The sequence below is a fragment of the Pongo abelii genome, chromosome 3, assembly GCF_028885655.2.
Source record: "Pongo abelii isolate AG06213 chromosome 3, NHGRI_mPonAbe1-v2.0_pri, whole genome shotgun sequence".
NCBI classification, from domain to species: domain Eukaryota; kingdom Metazoa; phylum Chordata; class Mammalia; order Primates; family Hominidae; genus Pongo; species Pongo abelii.
In genome coordinates, this window is record NC_071988.2 from 97,294,893 (window position 1) to 97,316,342 (window position 21,450).

The window sequence follows — 21,450 nt, forward strand, 5'->3', positions numbered from 1 at the left end:
GGGAGGGAGGGTTGTGTGTCTGTTCCCATACATCATTCTGCAGCTGCAGGCATATTCCCCAAGTCTGCTTTTAGCTTCCCTAACTTAGTGCAACTGAAGGGAAAGGAATGTGCTTATTAAGACCCACTGTTTTACTGGGGCCCATTGTATGAGGGTGAAGTTTGGAAGTTACTCAAGAGACTTTCCCCCCACCTCCCTTTGTGCCCGAGCTGTTTTATCTGTGTTTTACTGTTTGTTCCTTCTGGCTTCTTGTAGTTAGAAGAGGTGATTTCCTTGAAATGCATGAGGCTAGAAAGGGAGCTGGAATTTAAAGTGGTGGTGTTTGTCCAAGATGACGGTGCTCTTGCTCTATCAGGTTCAACTTAGGATTTTTTGATTTTGCAATGGTCTGAAAGCCATACACATTCAATAAAAACCATACTTCAAGTACCCATACCATTCTCTTTTTCACTTTCTGTACAATATTCAATAGATTACATGAGACATTCAATATTTTATTATAAAATAAGCTTTATCTTAGCTGATTTTGCCCAACTGCAGGCTCATGTAAGTGTTCTGAGCACGTTTAAGGTAGGCTAGGTTAAGCCATGATGTTCTGTAGGTTGGGTGAGTTAAATGCATTTTTGACTTATAGTATTTTCAGCTTACATTGGATTTATTGAGACACAACCCCACCATAAGTCGAGAAGCATCTGTATAGCATAGTAATTCAGAGCAAATTTGAAATTAGATATTTCTAGCACCAATTACCCCTGTGATTTTATGCATGGCATTCCTCAAAACATTTCATAAATGTTTTAAGGAATATCTGTGAAATATGGATAATTATACCTGGCTAATAAGACTAAGAAGTAAAGGTGACAGTGTACATAAAGCATTTGCACAATGCATGGCACATAGTTAACACTCAATGAATAGTAGGTATTAATGTACTTGGGAATCTAAGTTCAATATGTAGAAAATACTTTTTTGTGAATAAAATTTTAACTTTTATTTTTATGTAAACACATATTGATGGGAAAAAAAATTCAAAGAGCACAGATGAGAACAAATTAAACCCTTCCCCTAACCCCACACATACCCGTAAACCTATTACCCTGCCCCTCAGACCCACTCCCAGAGATAACCAAGTTTGCTTAATTTTTAATCAGATCTTTCTTTTCTGGATAAACAGATGTACAATATTATAACTAACTCAAAAATCTCTTTATATTTTAGAAGATAAAAGTCAAGGAAATATGAACAATCCTAGTAAGAAATATCTCATTTCCTCAGTTGATAAATGCCTGCTTCTGTAATATAGAAAAAGTGAGAAATTTATTTTTCCTCAATAAAGGGAACAAAGTTGCAAGGGTTTAAGGCATCTTAATAACAGAGTATAATGTCATATCCAAAAGCTTGTGTGTGCATGTGTGTGTTGTGGACAATACAGCTTTGTTTTTTCGATAATCATTTTCTGTTGTATCTAGAGTCTCAGAACAGTGATTCTTAGAACACTGTTCTTACCAGTGAACAGTGGTTCTTACCAGTCTGGAGACTGGGAGCAAAATATAAAAATAAAAAAGAAAATATATATTAAAAAAGAAAGAACAGTGGTTCTCAACCCAATTCTCCGTTTATAACAAGTATTTTATAAAGTCCTTATATTATCCAGAAAGAAGATCCATAGATGAGATGCATTTGTACCCATAAAAATCAACATCATGTCTAAAGTAGACAGATGTTTACATTTATGCAAATAAATTTGGGTTGAAGAGAAGATTGGAAGCTACTCTATACAGGAAGTATAAGAAAATGGAGTGAAGAAATAGAGTAGATACTAAATAAAAACTGATGTTTAATTAAGTTTATCAAAACTATTAAAGATACTTATACATAAAACTGCTTTAGGTTCTGAGTTTGATTATTTTAAATAGGTTTTAACTTACATGCATGTCTAGCAGTACATTTGAAAGTTGTGCAGGAAGTTGGTCAATTTTTCATGGTCCAGGACTAGAGCACTGCAGGATATCTAGCCCTCTATCTCCACTCCACTGTTAGCAATGATTAAAAACAAAAAAACAAAAAAACAAAAAAAAACCTCTTGACGTCCAAACTGCCTCCTGGGGCAATACTGCCCCCCTGAGAACCACTGGTCTGTGGTAACATACAGTCATGCATTGCTTAACGATGGGGATATGTTCTGATTAATGTGTTAAGTGATTTTGTTGTTGTGCAAACATCATAGTGTGTACTTACCCAACCCTAGATGGTATACCCTGCTACACATGTAGGCTACATGGTATAGCCTACTGCTCCTAGGCTATAAACCTTTACAGCATGTTATTGTATTGAGTACTGTAGGCAGCGGTAACACAATGGTAAGTATTTGTGTATCTAAACATAGAAAAGTTATGGTAAAAATATAAAAGATAAAAAATGGTACAGGTGTATAGGGCACTTAACATGAATGGAGCTTGTAGGCCCAGAAGTTGCCCTGGGTGGTAAGTGTTGAGCGAACGTGAAGGCCTGGGACACTACTGTGTACTCCTGTGGACTTTATACATGCTATACAGAGGCTACACTAAATTCAAAACAAATTTTCCTTCTTCAATAGTAAATTAACCATAGCTTAATGTAACTGTTTTACTTTATAAACTTAATTTTAATCTGACTCTTTTGTAATAACACTTAGCTTAAAACACATGTTGTACAGTAGTACAAAAATATTTTTTCTTTATATCCTATTCTATAAAGCTTTTTTATCACCTTTCTTTTTTTTTAACTTTTTAAACTTTTGTTAACAACTAAGACACAAACATTTACATTAGCCTAGGCCTATACAGGGTCAGGATCATCAATATCACTGTCTTGCACCTCCACATCTTGTTCCACTGGAAGGTCTTCAGGGGCAGTAATGTGCGTGGAACTGTCATCTCCTATGATAATGCCTTCTGGAGTAGCTCCTGAAGGACCTGCCTCAGGCTGTTTTATAGTTAATGTTTTTTAATAAGTAGGAGGAGTACAGTCTAAAATAATGATTAAAAGTATAGTAAGTACATAAAACAGTAACATAGTTGTTTATTATCAAATGTTATGCATTGTACATAATTGTATGTGCTATACAATTATACAACTGGCAGTGCAGTAGGTTTATTTACACCAGCATCACTCCAAACATGTAATATGTTACAACGGCTACGATGTTGCTAGGCAGTAGGAAATTTTCAGCCCTATTATAATTATAATCTTATGGGATGTCTGTCATACATGTGGTCTGTCATTGACGGAAACATCGTTATGCGTTGCATGACTATACAATGCATGTGTGCATCTGCCTATCCATTTCTCTATGTGTATACATCTAACTGCATGTTTATAACTGTGGCAAGTACATTGATAATATGAAGGCTTTTACACATCTTACTGGCTATTTTTCTTGGTTTTATTTATGAAATCTGAGTGGTGATCCCATTTGGATACTTCCAGTCAACGCTTCCCTGTAGTTCAAACAAAAACAGTTTAGGGCAGCATGAAAAGTTTATCCTGTGGATGGACTCCACTGCTCCTCTCCACTAGTTCAAATGAAAGGGAAAGAGTTTCTCCAGCAGTGTATGTATGGAGGGAAAAACTTTTTTTTTATCATCTTGCAGAGATTAGTGTTTAAAAAACAATGCAGCTATAGTTAGCCCTCTGTATCCTCTGGGATTCAACCAACTGTGGATCGAAAATATTTGTGGGAAAAAATAATACAAATTAAAAAACCCATACAGTATAACAACTACTTGCATATCATTTACATTGTATTATGTATTGTAAGAAATCTAGAGATGGTATAAGGTATACAGGAGGATGTGTGTAGGTATATGCAAATACTGTGTATGCTATTTTATTTATTTATTTATGCTATTTTATATAAGGGACGTGAGCATCTGTGGATTTTGGTATCCTCAGGGGTTCTAGAACCAGTCCCCAAAGGATACTGAGTGATGACTGTATATCCAGTTATATGTTGGTGGTTATCTTGTTTGAAATAGAAGACACACAGTTAAACTTTACCTCGCATGTATATACAGAAAATGGAAGTAGAAAAATTGCTAAAAAAATGCTAGAGAACTTGAACAACAGAAAATCATTATATTGGCTATATAGAAATGTAAAAGCATGTGAAATCCTACATAAAACCTAGCGTAGCAGATATTGATGATATATAGTCAACGCTTGAACAACACAGGTTTGAACTGCATGGATCCACTTATACATGGATTTTTTTTTTTAATAAATATATCGGAAATTTTTTTGGAGATTTGCATCAACTTGAAGAAATTGCAGACAAACTGCATGGCCTAGAAATATATATATATAAAAAGAAAGTATGTCATGAATGCATAAAATATATGTAGATGCTAGTCTATTTTTATCATTTACTACCATAAAACATACACAAATCTGTTGTAAAACGTTAGTATTTATCCAAATTTGTGCACACAGACCATATGTGGCACCATTCAAAATCAAAAGAAACGTAAATGTAAAGATGCGGTATTAAAACTTAACTGCATAAAATTAACTATAATACATACTGTATCATTGTAATCATTTCATGGCCACCTCCTGTTGCTATTGCAGTGAGTTCGAGTGTTTTGAGTATCCTCTTAAAACACCATGTGTTGCTAAACATCTCCAAGGAGTTCATCTCTAGTAAATTGCACGTCACAGCAAAAAGTGATCTCTCACAGTTGTCGTGTATTTTTTGTCATGTTTGGTGCAATACCAAAAACCTTGAATAACACCACAGGACTCAAAGGAAGTGCCACTAGTGATGCCGGAAGTCTCACAAGCAGAGAGAAGCCATGACATTACAAGAGAAAGTTGAATTGCTTGATATATAGATTCAGGTCTGCAGCTGCAGTTGCCAGCCATTTCAGACAGATAATTCATCTTATAAACAGATGATGTAAACTTAGGGTATTAGTAAATACAGTACAGTACTGTAAATGTGTTTTCTCTTATGATTTTAATGTTTTATCGTAAAAATACAGTTTATTTATTTGTTTGAGCTGGAGTCTCGCTGTATCACCCAGGCTGGGGTGCAGTGGTGCGATCGCTGCTCACTGCAAGCTCCACCTCCCAGGTTCACGCCATTCTCCTGCCTCAGCCTCCTGAGTAGCTGGGACTACAGGCGCCCGCCACCACGCCCGGCTAATTTTTTGTATATTTAGTAGAGACGGGGTTTCGCCGTGTTAGCCAGGATGATCTCGATCTCCTGACCTCATGATATGCCCGCCTCCACCTCCCACAGTGCTGGGATTACAGGCGTGAGCCACTGCGCCCAGCCAAAATACAGTATATAATACATATACAAAATATGTGCTAATCAATTATTTTTATCTTTTTAAAAATAGAGATGGGGTCTCACTATGTTGCCCAGGCTCAAACTCCTGGTCTCAAGTGGTCCTCCTGCCTTGGCCTCCTAAAATGCTGGAATTACAGGTGTGAGCCACCATGCCCCAACCAGAATACAGTATATAATACATATAACATATAAAATATGTTAATCTAACTATTTCTATTATCAGTAAGGCTTCCAGTTAATGGTAGGCTATTAGTAGTTAAGTTTTTGGGAATCAGGTTACATGTAGGTTTTCATTGTGTGGGGGTTGGCACCCCAGCATCCATATTAAGGGTCAACTGTATATGGAAATATAGCCTGAAATCTGTAATGAATTACACTTATTTGAAAATTGCTTTTGGCTGGAAGTATTTCAGGTAAGTTTCTACTTCAACTTTAGTGTCATTGTTTACATATTCAGGATATATTTTATAGGTGGGTGATACTTGACATAAAAAATGATGTGTCAGTGACTGTGTATTCTTGTTAACAGCTCCAGGTCCAGTTCCTGTTCCAGGTCCCAAAAGTCATCCTTCTGCATCCTCGGGCAAACTCCTGCTTCCACAGTTTGGGATGGTCATCATTTTAATCAGTGTTTCTGCTATAAATCTCTTTGTTGCTCTGTAGGTTGATGCATTATCTTTCTTATTCTTTACTTGAAATAACTATAGGGATCCCACAGGAGATCAAAGGGAATGATGTATTTTTTACGTGTTGGCCAAAGTCACTGGATAAAATGAGAATTGCGTATTTATTATTCATTTTGCAAGTTCAGAAAGTTGGTCCAGATATATGTCACAGAACTTTTCACTTCTATACTACTCTTACAATTGAAAAAAATCCCGAAAACTGTATACTTCTGATTAAATTCAATAAAAGATTTTGATTAGATACTTCAGAATTGCCAGTATGCTCAATACTGTTAGTGTTTAACATGAATTTAATATCTGAATTAGAACTTTAAGAGGTAGTCTACTCATCTCTTTGTCTTAGTCTGTTTGGGTTGCTGTAACAGACCACTGTAGACTAGGTAACTTGTAAGCAACAGACATTTATTTCTCACAGTTCCAGAGGCTGGGAAGTCCAAGATCAAGGTGCCAGCAGACTTAGTTTCTGGTGGGCGCCCTCTTCCTTGCCCTTTCCTCACCATCTCACATGGCAGAAGGGACAACAGAGATAGAGCACTAATCTCATTCATGAAGGCCCCACCCTCATCATGACCTCCCAAAAGCCACACCTCCTAAAATCACCATATTGAGTGTTAGGATTTCAATATGAATTTTTTAAGGACACAAACTACTCAGTCTATAACACTTGCTTCGAAAACTGAGTCTAGTTATCTAACCAGTTATATGATCAAGGACCACAGGCCTGCCTTATATATGCAATCACCAGTGGGACAGAAACCTAACAGGATGACTGGGCCTGCCTTTTTAAAAGGCTGACCTTAGGCCCTGTCTGGTATATTTATCTGGTTGAACTAGCAACCAGCAATATTAGAACATGAAAAATCAAAGGCTAGAGAAGCGAGCATGGTATGCATGATGAGTGATCCATCTGCTAGATTATATAGCTCAGTGAGTAACAATTCTCATCAATTAGACCAACAACTCTTCCTACTATAAGGGGGTGTGCAGAGGGACAAAAACTATACTTGGCTACATGGGTAAGAATGATGGACATGCAGATCTTCTGGGCCACGGAGAAAATGTGGACAAGGCGAGAAATTCCTGTCCCAACACTGTTGGTATTGCAATATAATGGGTAGGAAAGAATGATGAGAGGATAGTAGAGTAGTGTAACAAATTTACACGCCATAAACTTGGCAAAAGTAGCTGCATACTTCTGGCAGTAACTTGGAAAGAAACAATCAGTTTTAAAGTTCCTAGCCTTGGCCAGGCATGGAGGTTCAGGCCTGTAATCCTAGCACTTTGGCAGGCCAAGGCAGGAGGATTGCTGGAGTCTAGGAGTTCAAGACCAGCCCGGGCAACATAGCAAGACCCCATCTCTACACAAAATAAAAAATATTAGCTAGTTGTAGTGGTGCATGCCTGTAGTCCCAGCTACTCGAGTCTGAGGTGGGAGGACTGCTTAAACCCAGGATGTCAAGGCTGCAGTGAGTCGTGATTGTGCCACTGTACCCCAGCCTGGGTGACAAAGAGACTTGTCTCAAAAACAAACAAACAAACAAACAAAAAAACCCACAAAAAATCCTAGTCTACACAACTGTAACCTATACAACTGAAGAGAAATCTCTTCAGTGGATTCTCAGAGGATGGACTCCGGATATACACTGCATAACACTCTTCACCATCCCCAAAGTAAATACAATAGCAAGATTCATGGGGCTGTTTCTTATAACACAAGCCAAAGCATCACAGAGAAGTGCAAAGCATCTCAAAAGCGGCCAACATGATGCAGCCCAAATATATAGTGTAGTCAGAAATACTGTTTAAAATGATCCACTGGTTAAAGACCCGCTATTTAACACTATTTAATCTGTTTAACTCAGATTTTCTAGTATTTTGAATACTAATGACATATTAGGGAATTCTTAATACTAGATGATATCTGAAGTAAGTTTTACTTGCCATACCCTAATCAAAATATATCAGCACTGACAAAAATCCCTAGGAGGCAAAAATAAGACTGAAGACTAAAATTCCTGACTTGTGATTATGAATTTAGTACCTATGTGGACAAAAAATGGTCATTCCTCAAAAGCCAAATAAAGCACCAGACAGAATTATATAAAAGTAATTACAAATTAAGAATTTATTTATAAGTTTTCATCTTTTTAGAAATAAAAAGGCTTAAAAAACAAAATGGTTGCAAAAAATGGTTAAGTAATTTTGTTATATCCTAATTGCTTAGGTGTGCTCTGTAAATTCCAAATAAGTAAAATAATATAAAAATACATTTTCAAATCTTTATAGAACAAAAAGAAAACATTAAATGCTTTTGGATTTTCTTTACTCCTCCCACAGATGAGTTCACAAATATAAAAACTGGTGTACATTTATACTCTGAAGTACAAATCTCCAATAGCCAAGTAATTATAGTTTCTTCTGTTATGTGCAAAGTAGATTATTTCATATTTACTTGGTATGGAAAGCAGAGTACAGGCTCAATGGACAATAATCATTAAACACAGATTATGTTTAAGAAAATGCTGTTGTAAAAATGTACAACAGTACATACAATTTTGGTAATTATGCACTTCTCCTTTGAAAGTAAATACAGCTTTTAGATATAAATCTTTCAAAGGTTTTCTTTGAAGAGCTGTGAGGTGACTGTATTTCAGATTTGATGAACAGTAATTTGTCAGTAAACTTCTCAAAAAACCAAGCCAAGAGAGAATTGTTTTCTTTTTCCCTCCATGTGGTTGGTTTCATTCTTAAGGAAGGTCTGATGCAGCAAGAAGATGCATTTCACAAACCTTTACACAAGTTTGTGAACTATCAACTAAAGACACCACCTCTGATGTGGATGGTTTCATTCAATCCATGTTCGACCAGCTTTATATCTTCTAGATCATCTTTAATGATGCTAATCAAATGGCTAAGGCCTTCCTGTTGTTGTTTCAAATGCTAGAACAAATTAAGAAACAACATATTAATGAATTAATTTATTAAAACTGTAAGCTAGTCACAGGAAAAGACTCCACTTTGACTATTTTACTAGCAACACAGTACCTAGTAAGTGCTCTAGAGGGCATGCATATTTAAACATTTGTACTACATCTTTTGCTAACAGTGAAAGACAAACTCTAAAGAACAATAAAATCAAACAAATATATAATGAACAATATCTTCCAACAAAAATGTTTTTTAGATAGCTATTCCTTTTACCAACTTTTGATAAAGGCATAATAATAAAACAACTCAAAGGAGGTATTCAAATATAGATGACTAGCAAAATAACATTCTGAAAACTGAGACTATTCATGTTTTGAAGTACAAAGTACATAGTGATAATGGTGATGATGACTACAGATGCTAACATTTTTTTAAGACTCCTCCTTATGGGTTAAGGTGCTGTTTTAATAACTGGTATTCACTCACTTAACTCATTTAAAATCCTTTTGAGCTCCCTTTGGGGTACCATTATCATCTCCACAGTTAAAGAAACTACAGGTAAATAACCTGCCCAAGGTCATAAAGTAGATGGTGAACCATAATTCAATCCCAAAACAATACACTGCTCATAATTTTAAAAAAGACAGGTGTTTAAATTATTCCCAGTTTTATTGCATATATCAACTCTATTTAATACAACTATTTATTACAATATACTGGGACCTGTTAATTTATTGCAAATACTTAAAACAATGGAATATAATTGGTTGTGTGTGTAATATCCAAGAACCTAGAAGCCAAACTAGTTTTTGGTTGCATAAAACCAGCCATATCCATTCTAAAGCACATAATAAAATTGGATTTGTTGATGACATTTATAACCTTTATCTAAAATCCTCAGGGCCATGCCAACAGTCATTAGCTACCTAGTATGTTCGACAAAGTTCATCATCATATATTTTCTTTAGATACAACTGTTCATTTTCATTAAACCAATCTGCATTTATGCTAATGAAAATAAGCCAAAGCAGTGTTTCCCAACTTTTTCACACAATGTGAAAACCCTAGAAAAGTGGTTGGAGGTTCTGGCCACCTCAACCTACCTCCATCCAGATCTCCTGAGGGCTTAGGGGATAGATCACTAACAACATGTTTATAACTTACATGCGACATAGAGGCAGGGAAGGTATTATCTAGAGCAGTTGCATACAAATCATTCTATGATCGTGATAAAATGCAGATTGAGTACGTCTGGAGTAAGGACTGAAGTTTTGCATTTCTAATGACCTTCCAGGTGTGGCTACTACCTACACTTTAAGGAGCAAGGTCTAGGAAACTCTAGTGTCTCCACTACCTCTAAATTCATCTTTTTGGCGAGGAGAGGGATAATTCACTTTTTTAAACAGTGGCAAAACAGGCATACCATAAAATTTTGCCTGTAACTTTTTAAGTATACAGTTCAGTGGCATTAGGTACATTTAGGCTGTTGTGCAATAATCAACACTATCCATTTTGTTTAGAACTTTTCATCTTCTCAAGTTGAAATTCTGTACCAATTAAGTTCCTCCTATCCCCTCCTCCCCTCACACCCTGGCAACCACCTTTCTACTCTCTATTAATTGGACTACTAGGTACTTTTCATAAGTGAAATCATAAATATTTCCCTTTTATGAGTGGCTTATTTCATGAAGCATAACTTCTTCAAGGTCAAATTGCATTGTAGCATGTGTCAGAATTTCCTTATTTTTTCCAGGCTGAATAATATTCCATTGTGTGTATATATACTATATTTTGTTTCTCTATTCCTTGATTGATTCTTGGGTTATCTCCACATTTTGGCTATTGTGAATAAAGATGCTATGAACATAGGTGTACAAATATTTGTTCTGAGTCCCTGCTTCCAACGTACTTGGGTATATATCCAGAAGTAGACCTGCTAGATCATATCGTAATTCTATCTTTAATTTTTTGAGTACACACTACACTGTTTTCCATAGAGGCTGAACCATTTTACATTCCCGCAACAGTGCAAGAAAGTTCCAATTTCTCCACATTCTCACCAACACTTTTCTTATTAGGATAACAGCCATCCTAATAGGTGTGAAGTGGTGAGCTCACACTTTAAATAATGCAGCCTCATGCAACACTTACCTGCTTGATTTCTCGTAACAGATCTGCATCTATGTAATACCTTTCTTCAGATCTGACTGCTCCAAAATGATTCTGCATCCTGATTTGAGACATCAGTTCATTTAGTCGGCCCTAAAAGTTAAGATTGAGTCAAATTACAACTGCCAACGAAGACTTGTAAAAGAGAATGTTTTCTTTTGAAAGGATGGCTTCAAAACCATCTATTAAAAATTTCTATTTCTCTCTCTGTACATTATATTCGAAACACTAATACTAGCCAAAAGAACCATGACTGAGTTTACTTTAGAAAGGAAGTTCTAATTGGAGATAACAAACACAAGTATACAAAATTCCTGCTTGAAGATTACATAACTGTTTGACTGCAGATCCACCTGAAACAAATTTTAGAATTATGGTCTTAGAAGTGGTTACCTTGAACTGAGTAGGTGCATTTAGTTCACCCTGAATCGTATCCAGCTGAACTCGCAACTGCTCTTCATCAGCCTGAATGGCATAACCACTCTTCCTTTGAATTTCCTGTTTGATTAGGACCTATACAAATAAAAACCACCAATAACAATAGAATCATCTCTTTTTAGTTACACAAGTAGTATTATTACAATTAGTTGCTGAAAGAAATCAGCTGAAAAACAACAGTAGGGTTCAACAGTTCAGGATTTGAATTATGTTTCTGTCCATTTTAACTAGGCAAAAGTTATCACATAAATACACTGATGTAGACTTAATTGTTTTTTTTGAGACAGGGTCTTGCTCTGTCTCCCAGGCTGAAGGGCAGTGGCGTAAACACAGCTCACTGGATCCTTGACCTCTGCGGCTCAAGTGATCCTCCCGCCTCAGCTCCTGAGTAGCTGGGACCACAGTGTGCACCACCGCACCTGGTTAAATTATTTATTTTTTTTGTTGGGGGGGGCGGGTCTCACTATGTGGCCCAGGCTGGTCTTGAACTCCTGGGCTTAATTAAGTGATCTTCCAGCCTTGGCCTCCCAGAGTGCTGGGTTTACAGGTGTGAGCCACTTTGCCAAGCCAACAATTTTAAAACTACGGTATGGCTTGGCCGGGCATGGTGGCTCACACCTATAATACCAGCACTTTGGGAGGCCAAGGCGGGTGGATCAAGAGGTCAGGAGACTGAGACCATCCTGGCTAACACGATGAAACCCCGTCTCTACTAAAAATACAAAAAATTAGCCGGACGTGATGGTGCACGCCTGTAGTCCCAGCTACTTAGGAGGCTGAGGCAGGAGAATGGCGGAAAACCCAGGAGGCAGAGCTTGCAGTGAGCCTAGATCGCGCCACTGCACTCCAGCCTGGGCGACAGAGCGAGACTCCGTCTCAAAAAACAAACAAAAACTATGGTATGGCTTAAAAGCAGTACAAAAAAATAGGCAACATAATACCAGTTTCAGACGTTTACTCACAGCCTTTCCAAATAAAGTGTTCTTTAAAGATGAGTTTATAATATTTAGGTCTAAAAATTATTTCTTGGATTTTTTTTGAGATTACAAAAGCAAAATGTACTTGTTAAGAAACAATACGAGAATGTAAAAGACAAATTTTCTCTCATACCCCCAAGACAAATAGTGCTAACTGATGTTCATTCCCCTATACCTTTCTCCTTGCTCATCATACAGAGAGAGCACAAACACACAGATTCAAAATAAAACTAAACTGTATATATCACTCTGTGACATGGTTCCTTTTTTTGGTTGTTGTTTTTGTTTTTCTGAGATGACCTTGCTTTCTTGCCCAGGCTGGAGGGCAGCTCAATGCAGCATCGATCTCCTAGGCTCAAGCAATCCTCCCACCTCAGCCTCCCAAGTAGCTGGAATTACAGGTGCTCACCACAATGCCTGGCTTTTTTTCTTTTTTTTTTTTCAGTAGAGATGAGGTCTCCCGATGTTGCCCAGGCTGGTCTCGAACTCCTAAACTCAAATGATCCTTCTGCCTCGGCCTCTTAAAATGCTGGGATTACAGGCGTGGGCCACTGTGCCAGGCCGCTTCTCTTTCTTTCCAATTTAACAATGCATCGGGGGAAAGGGTCTAAAGCAGTGGCCTCTAAAGGCAGACTCTTGGTTTGCTGCTACTCTCCAAGCCCAGCTTACTCTGTTAAAAACAGTGCAAATCCTTCCATACTCTCATCCATGCTCCTATAACCGTATCTTTTTCATAAACACACACATAGACCGACTGCTTTTTACTCATCTAAGTTTTTAAAAATGGATTATATATAATTAACAAAATTAATATTATCAATATTAACCATTAAATTTTATAATTAAAATAATTTTATTATCAAAATCTCATGAAATTCCTTAAGTATAGCTCTAATTTGTTATTTTTAATGGCTGTATGCTTTTTAAATGTTATTAACCAATAATCAATAATTACTGTCTTGATGGATATACACTGTTTTCACACTACAATGCCATAATAAACATTTTTGTAGCTTTGACTCTATAAACAATGCTGTAATAAACATTTTGTAGCTTTGACACTACAATGCTATAATAAACATTTTTGTGCATATATCTATTTAACTGGTATAGATCTTTAACAATGAGGCTGAGTTTTAAAGTATGTACGTTTTCAGTTCTGAAGCTGCTAGATTGCTTTCTCAAAAGATCCTAATGATTTAGATTCATAGGCCACACATCAGAATACCCTTTCCCCACATTCCTCTCAAGAACAGGTGGTGGTTGTTTAAATTTTTCCCAACCGGATGAGTGTGAAGGGATCTCTTTTTTTTTTTTTTTTGAGATGGAGTTTCACTCTGTCACCCAAGCTGGAGTGCAGTGCCGTGATCTTGGCTCACTGCAACCTCTGCCTCCCAGGTTCAAGCAATTCTCTGCCTCAGCCTCCCAAGTAGCTGGGATTACAGGCGCCTGCCACCACGCCCAGCTAATTTTTGTATTTTTAGTAGAGACGGGGTGTCCCCATCTTGGCCAGGCTGGTCTTGAACTCCTGACCTTGTGATCCACCCGCCTCGGCCTCCCAGAGTGCTGGGATTACAGGCGTGAGCCACTGCCCCCAGCCAGGATCTCATTTTTTTCCTTTAATCTGCAATTCCCAGATTCCTAGTAAATTAAAGGGACCATCTTTTAATGACTAAGAACTATTTTGCATTTGCTTTTTCTATGAACTGCCTTTACACATCTTTTGCCCAAATTTCAATTGGGTTTTATTGTCAAATTATAGGATCTCTTTGTATAATATGAATATGAACACTAAATCTAAAATGAATGCTGTTTGCAAAATTTCCTTTTCCTAAACTCTATCACATGACTGTTGACAAATGGCTTCTGGTATCTTTTGCTACACAATTTTTTATGTGGCCAATGTTGGTTTATAGTTTCTAGCTTTCTGATCAATGTCTCTCAAATCCCAGGTTGTACATACAGCTTTGAAAGTTTCTTAAAGTCTTCAGTCCACTTTATTTTTATACGATGCAATGGTCTAATTTTATTTTCTTCCTTATGGATAGTTATACTGCAGCATTATTTATTAAATAAACCCACTGAATTGAAATACCACCTTTCTCATATATTAAATTTTCAGCACACTTGCATCTATTTGTAAATTCCCTACTCTATTCCATGCATCGTTCTGTCCAATCCCATGCAGACACTATATTGACTCAATTACAAGAGGTTTAAAATAGGTTCTGAAATCTGGTAAAGAAGTCCCCTTCACTATTTCTTTTTTGTTCCTGAACAAGCTAGTCTCAAACACTTATCCTTCTTTATCAACTTAAAGAAATTGTAATCAAAATTTTTTTAGAGACAGGGTCTCCCTATGTTGCCCAGGCAACAGAGTGCAGTGGCTATTCATAGTCACAATCATAACTCACTAGAGCCTCAAACTCCTGGGCTCAAGTGCTTCTCCTGCCTCAGCCTTCTGAGTAGCTGTGACTATAGGCACCATGTCATCACACCCAGCTTAATCAATTTTTAAAAAGCTGTAATTCATTTTTAATTTTGTAAAGTGAATATTAAGTATTCTCATCTAAGAATATAGTTTATTATTTGTAAATACCTATACTTTCCTCATAAATATATTCCTAAGTATTTTACAGTTTTGTCACCATAGTGAATGGAACATTTTCCTATTTCCAGATAGTAAAAAGAAAAGTTGATTTTTGTACTTTTATATCTAGCCAGCTTACTACATTAATTCTATGGTTTATTCCCTTGGGTTTTCCAGATATACAATCATATCAGCAAAAATAGATCACTTAATCATTTTCCCTATGTTTATATTATTTCTTTGCTTGTTTTATTTATGAAAACCTCCAAGATAGCAACAAATAATGATGATAATATTGGGTGTCCGTGTCTAGTTTCTAAACGTGATTTTAGTGTTTTGCCTTTCTGAGTATTTGCTATTCATTTTTGGTTACAGTTTCTATTATATATTTTCCTTTAATGTGTTGCTATAATAAGTCATGTTGATAGATGTCCTGTTATTAAAACCAACCTTGCATTCCTGAAATAAACTTTACTTGGTCATAGTATATTTTTTAAGAAATTGATAAATAGCTGGATTCTCTTTGCTTACACTTCATTTAGAATGTGGTTTTTTGGTCCGATTTGAGGTATACTCCACATATGACAATTCACCTGTTTTAGGTCTTCAGTTCTATGAATCTGGCAAATACATACAGTCGTGTAACCACCACAATGATTAAGATACAGAATATTTCCATCACCCCAAGCCCCTTGTAGTCACACTTCTCTCTCCATCTACAGTCCCTGACAACTACTAATCTGTTATCTGTCCCTAATTTTCTTTTGTATAATGTTATATAAATAGAATCATGCCTTACACAGTCTTTAAGTCTGGCTTTTTTCACTTAGCATAATTTGCATCTCTTTAAAATAGCTGTTTATAATTTCTTTTTTTGAGATGCTACAAACAGAAATGTAAAATGGTACAGTTGCTTTGGAAAACAGTATACGTATTTCCTCAAAAAGTTAAACATAGTGTGCATATGACACAGCAATTTCACTCCTAGGTTTATACCCAAGAGAAGTAGAAGTATATGTCCAAACAAACACTTGTAAATAAATTTTAATAGCAATATTATTCATAATAGTCAAAAAGTAGAACCACCAAAATGTCCATCAATTGAGTAAAATGTGGTATAGCCATATGATGGAATATTCAGCAATAAATGAATAATAATCATTTATTAGTACCTGAAGTACTATTACATGGTACAACACAGTTGAACTTTGAAAACATTATGCTAAGTAGAAGCCAGTCACAAAAGACCATATATCGTTATGATTCCATTTATAAGAGGTTTCCAGAACAGGCAAATCCATAGAGGCAAAACTGGTTGCATGGGACTGACAGATTTGCAGTGAAACGGGGAAGTGACTGACAGTGGGTATGGGATTTGTCTGTAGGGTGATGGAAATGTTCTAAAATTGATTGTGGTAATAACGGTTATACAAGTCTCTGAATATACTAAAAGCCATTGAATTGTACACTTTAAATGAGTAAATAGTATGGTATGCAAATTATCTCAAGCTGTGAAAAAAGAACAAATGAAGCTATATACATTATTCCTCAATTGTCTAGAATAATTAAAATAACACTGGAATTAGCTCTTTTGTGGTTAGACAAAATTTGGCAATGAAACTATCTGTCCCTGAGGCCTTTTTCATGTTTCATCTTTCATTTTTCCAATTGCTTCTGTGGTATTTGTTTTCTTACTTCTCTGTAGATTAATTTTGGTAATTTTCATTTTCATAGAAAAATCAAAATAAAACTTCCTCTGAGTTCCAAATCTGTTACCCTAAAGTACATGCAGCATCTTTTTTTTTTTTCTCCTTTTTTCTGAGATGGAGTCTTGCTCTGTCGCCTAGGCTTGGAGTGCAGTGGCGTGATCTCAGCTCACTGCAACCTCCGCCTCCCGGGTTCAAGCAATTCTCGTGCCTCAGCCTCCCAAGTAACTGGGACTACAGGCGCAAGCAACCACGCCTGGCTGATTTTTTTGTATTTTAGTAGAGATGGGGTTTCGCCGTGTTGCCCAGGCTGGTCTTGAACTCCTGAGCTCAGGCAATCCACTCACCTCGGCCTCCCAAAGTTCTAGGATTACAGGAGTGAGCCACCGTGCCCGGCTCATGCACTATCTTCTTATTCCATTTTGTATATCTACGGTGATGCCTCTTTTCCCACTACTAATTTTGTATATTTTGCTCTGTTTTTCCCTTCTTCCGGCTGATGAGATGCTTAGTAATTTTAATGGTCTTTTCAAAGAAACAGTTTTTTAATTTATTCTTTCCACTATTACATTTTTTAGTCTTTCACTAATTTCACATTTATCTTTCTTTCTTTTTAGTTTCTTTTGGCTTATCTTGATATTCCTTTTCTAATTTAACATGAGTACTAAGTTCCTTTATTTTTCACATTTGATTTTTTTAAATGAGAATTTTTTATGGCTGTAAGTTTTCTTCTGAGTACAGATTTTGCTGTTTCCCACTGGTTCTGGTATGTAATATTTCTGTTTTCATGATAGTTTATAATTTCAGTTGTTATTATTCTTTTAATTCCTCCTGTTAATTTGGAAATTCTATTGTTTTTCGACCATTATGGTTACACTCCTTTTTCTAGCACTAAAAAAATTTTCTGAACTATTTTATGAAATTTATGAGACATCAATAATCTCATAGAAGCTTCCCTTGCACTAAGATGCTTTATTTCTTCACTGCTTTCCCTCAAACTGTCACTAAAATATGAACTTGAGGATATTTTTATTCTCCTCACTCAACCCTATGAGACTTGTTTTCCAATTTCAAAGTTTTACTGAAAGAATTCGGTACTTCTAGTTTCACATTATTATTTCATTTTAGTCTTTTTCTTTTCTATTTTAAAAATCTATATTTAGTACATTATTTCACACACATAGTTTATAAACACTGGGGGAAAAAATCCAAATTACTACCTGTAAAGTTCTATGGGAAAGATCCATGAGTTTCCTCTTGTATTGTGCAATTTTGGCTACAGATGTAGTTTGATTCTTTTGTAGCTCACTAATATCTTCAGATATGATCTGTTTAAAAAAAAAATTGGGGGGGGGGGTGTTAATCAAATATCACAACTATTTATCAGTTACACCTGTATGGAATTTCTAATCTTGGGATAAGCCTGAGATTCATCTCTCAAAATATAAACTCTTTCCCTATAAATCTGTGCTTATATTTCTTCCCTTTTTACATAACTAACATTTTTTTAAAAGAATCATGCAAAGATATCTTTAGAGCTCTAGGAAATTTAGCAATGAGGCAATACATAGAAAAAATAAGCTGGGCATGGTGGCTCACACCTGTAATCCCAGCACTTTGGGAGGCTGAAGCGGGCAAATTACTTAAGGTCAGGAGTTCAAGACCAGCCTGGCCAACATAGTGAAACCCCATCTCTACTAAAAATACAAAGTAGTAGCTGGGTGTGGTGGCACGCGCCTGTAATCCCAGCTACTTGGAAGGCTGATGCAGGAGAATCACTTAAACCTGGGGGATGGAGCCGAGATCGTGCCACTGCACTCCAGCCTGGGCAACAGAGTGAGACTCCATCTCACAACAACAAAAAACAAAAAACAGAGTGAGACTACATCTCACACACACACACACACACACACACACACACACGGCTGGGCACAGTGGGTCACTCCTGTAATCCTAGCACTTTGGGAGGCCAAGGCAAGAGGAGTGCTTGAGACCAGGATTTTGAGACAAGCTTGGGCAAAATGGCAAGACCTCGTCTCTACAAAAAATAAAAAATTAACCAGGTGTAGTGCTACATGCCTGTAATCCCAGCTCCTTAGGAGGCTGAGGTGGGAGGATCACTTGAGCCCAGGAGTTTGAGGTTGCAGTGAGCTATGATCATGCCACTGCACTCCAGCATGGGCAAGAGGGAGAGGGAGAAGGGGGAGAGAGGGAGGAGAGGGAGAAGAGGGAGAAGAGGAGAGAGGGAGAGAGGGAGAGAGAGGGAGAGAGAGGGAGAGAGAGGGAGAGATGGGGCGGGGGGGGAGAGAGAGGGAGAGAGAGAGGGAGAGAGGGAGGGAGAGAGAGAGAGAGAGAGAGAAAGAGAGGGAGAGACCTATCTCAAAAGGAAGAAAAGAAAACACATACTTCAGAAATAATTAAGGAATTTGAAGTAACACGGAATACAGACAACAACCAGGTCTGAATGGAAAAAGTTAAGATGTATAAGATAATATCTAGCAGGTGTCTTAATAGACAATTAGCCCTGTATCTAACTATTGACAGAAAGTACAGTACATTTCAACATTAACTGTTCCAGAATACTTGGAGGGAGTAATCAGAGTGCAGAGGAAAAGGAATGATATTAATTATGCATCAGGATACATTTTTATGCCTCTGGATCTTTGACTTGCTGTTTTACCTGAAATCCCACTATTCTGCCTTAGGAAGTCTTAACCTTACAGGGTTGGTTAAAATTTCACTATTTTATTAAAGCATCCCAATCAGAATTAATCCCATAATTGTCTCTATCATAATTAATCATTCTATGCCACTGGCTTATATTAACATGTTACAAGAGAGAGGATAAGATTGTGCAAGACATATTTTAGCACATCCACCTGCACACATCACCTTTTAAAGAAACTTTCCAATGCCAGACCATGCTGAAAGGACAAAATTAGGTGGCCATGTTTTATATTACGAAACCTAGGCAATCTCCCCCTCTCAATTTTGAAAAATCACCAGGGTTTTTAGATACAAGAGTACTGAAGACATTATTTGCTACCAGTAATAACTAAAAAAATTAGACATGTTATCAGCCACAGTATTTATTAACAAATACTAAAACCATCTAGGAATCGATCCAAGAAAGAACGCATAAGGTTTTAAAAGAGAATATTTAAAAATTATTTTAAAGGACATAAAAGACCACAAGGATTAAAGAGACATACCACATTCATGGATGAAATGATTTAATATTAAAATTCAATTCCCACAAATTAGTCTTTGCATTTAATGCAATTCCAACCATAATTCTAGCATTCTGACAAATTGATTCTAAAGTTTTTATGGAAGAATAAAGACCCATAAAGACCCAGAAAACTTTGAAAAGAAGAACCAAGATTAGAGATTCATTCTACTAGATATTAAGATACACTACAAAGCCGTAAGACTAAAAAAATGTGGAATGGGTGGGTATAAGAACAGACCAACTGGCCAATGAAACATAAGAGAGGGTCTAGAAATAGATCACATATATATATATATGCAAACTTAGTGTAATTTAAATTCTTTGATAATCACTGAGGAATATCACATTTTTACAGGCAATATTAAAAATATAGGGCTGGGCGCAGTGGCTCACGTCTGTAATCCCAGCACTTTGGGAGGCCAAGACGGGCAGATCACAAGGTCAGGAGATCGAGACCATCCTGGCTAACACGGTGAAACCCCATCTCTACTAAAAATACAAAAAATTAGCCAGGCGTGGTGGCGGGCGCCTGTAGTCCCAGCTACTCGGGAGGCTGAGGCAGAACAATGGCGTGAACCCAGGAGGCGGAGCTTGCAGTGAGCCGAGACTGCACCACTGCACTCCAGCCTGGGCAACAGAATGAGACTCCGTCTCAAAAAAAAAAAAAAAAAAGGATCCACTATTTAGAGAAAAATAAATCTGAGTTCATACCACATACTTTATATAAAGGTAAACTTCATGATGACAACAAAAGACTCAAATGTGAAAGGTTAAACTCTAAATTTTTTTTAATGTAGGATACTCTCAGACTTTGGGGTGAAAAATTATTTAAGCAAATTCCCAAAAAGAAAATACAAGGCAAACATTTAATGGATATCATTACATTAAAATTAAGGATTTCTCTTCAACTACAGACACCAAAGACAGAGTTAACAGAAAGATGAGAAACTAGAAGACATTTACAATGTTATAAACAGAGACTACAATCTAGAGTAAATGATTACTGAAGTTCAATAAAGAAAAAATAGGAAGCCCAATGGAAACACTGGCCAAAGATATGAATGATTTCAGTTCTGGACAAGATGGACTAAGCACATGCAACCCCAGTTTCTCCCATTTAATACAGCTATAAAACTTGGATGGAATACAAGGGGCAGCTATTTGGGGACTCTGGCAGGAAGATCAGGGAAGATAGGAATTTAAAGTACCATTGAACTTGTGGTGAGTTTACCCATTTTTCCCCTCAGGTGTCCCTAGTCTGGTTTCAATCCAGCCTCAAACCTGGAAATGAGCATAAATGCTGAAAGGGAGCTCCAAGAGAAGTCTGCTAGTTCTAGTGGGAGGAGATACATCGTATTACCTAGAGAAAGGTTTCTCAACTTCACCACT

The 21,450-nt window shown here is 36.8% G+C and overlaps 2 protein-coding genes across 19 annotated transcripts in view; one reads left to right on the forward strand and one right to left on the reverse strand.

Annotated features, from left to right (window-relative positions):
• The window catches only part of ART3 (ADP-ribosyltransferase 3 (inactive)), a 99,508-nt gene extending 93,244 nt beyond the window's left edge, over positions 1-6,264 (forward strand). For 8 of the 11 annotated variants that reach the window (XM_054553283.2, XM_024245577.3, XM_054553289.2 and 5 more), the window contains one exon: positions 5,865-6,264. In XM_054553283.2, the coding sequence (XP_054409258.1) occupies positions 5,865-5,998 (134 nt within the window). In that variant the 3' untranslated portion in view covers positions 5,999-6,264. 11 annotated transcript variants of the gene reach the window in all.
• Positions 6,265-8,122: 1,858 nt separating this feature from the next.
• NUP54 (nucleoporin 54) overlaps positions 8,123-21,450 on the reverse strand; it is a 33,790-nt gene continuing 20,462 nt past the window's right edge. For 5 of the 8 annotated variants that reach the window (XM_002814894.6, XM_054554080.2, XM_054554082.2 and 2 more), the window contains 4 exons: positions 18,050-18,157; positions 11,512-11,631; positions 11,101-11,211; positions 8,123-8,961 (listed from right to left, as the gene is read on the reverse strand). In XM_002814894.6, coding sequence (XP_002814940.2) covers positions 8,833-8,961; positions 11,101-11,211; positions 11,512-11,631; positions 18,050-18,157 — 468 coding nt within the window. In that variant the 3' untranslated portion in view covers positions 8,123-8,832. The remainder of the gene's footprint in view (positions 8,962-11,100; positions 11,212-11,511; positions 11,632-18,049; positions 18,158-21,450) is intronic. The other 3 variants (XM_063723468.1, XM_063723466.1, XM_063723467.1) reach the window with 1 other exon arrangement.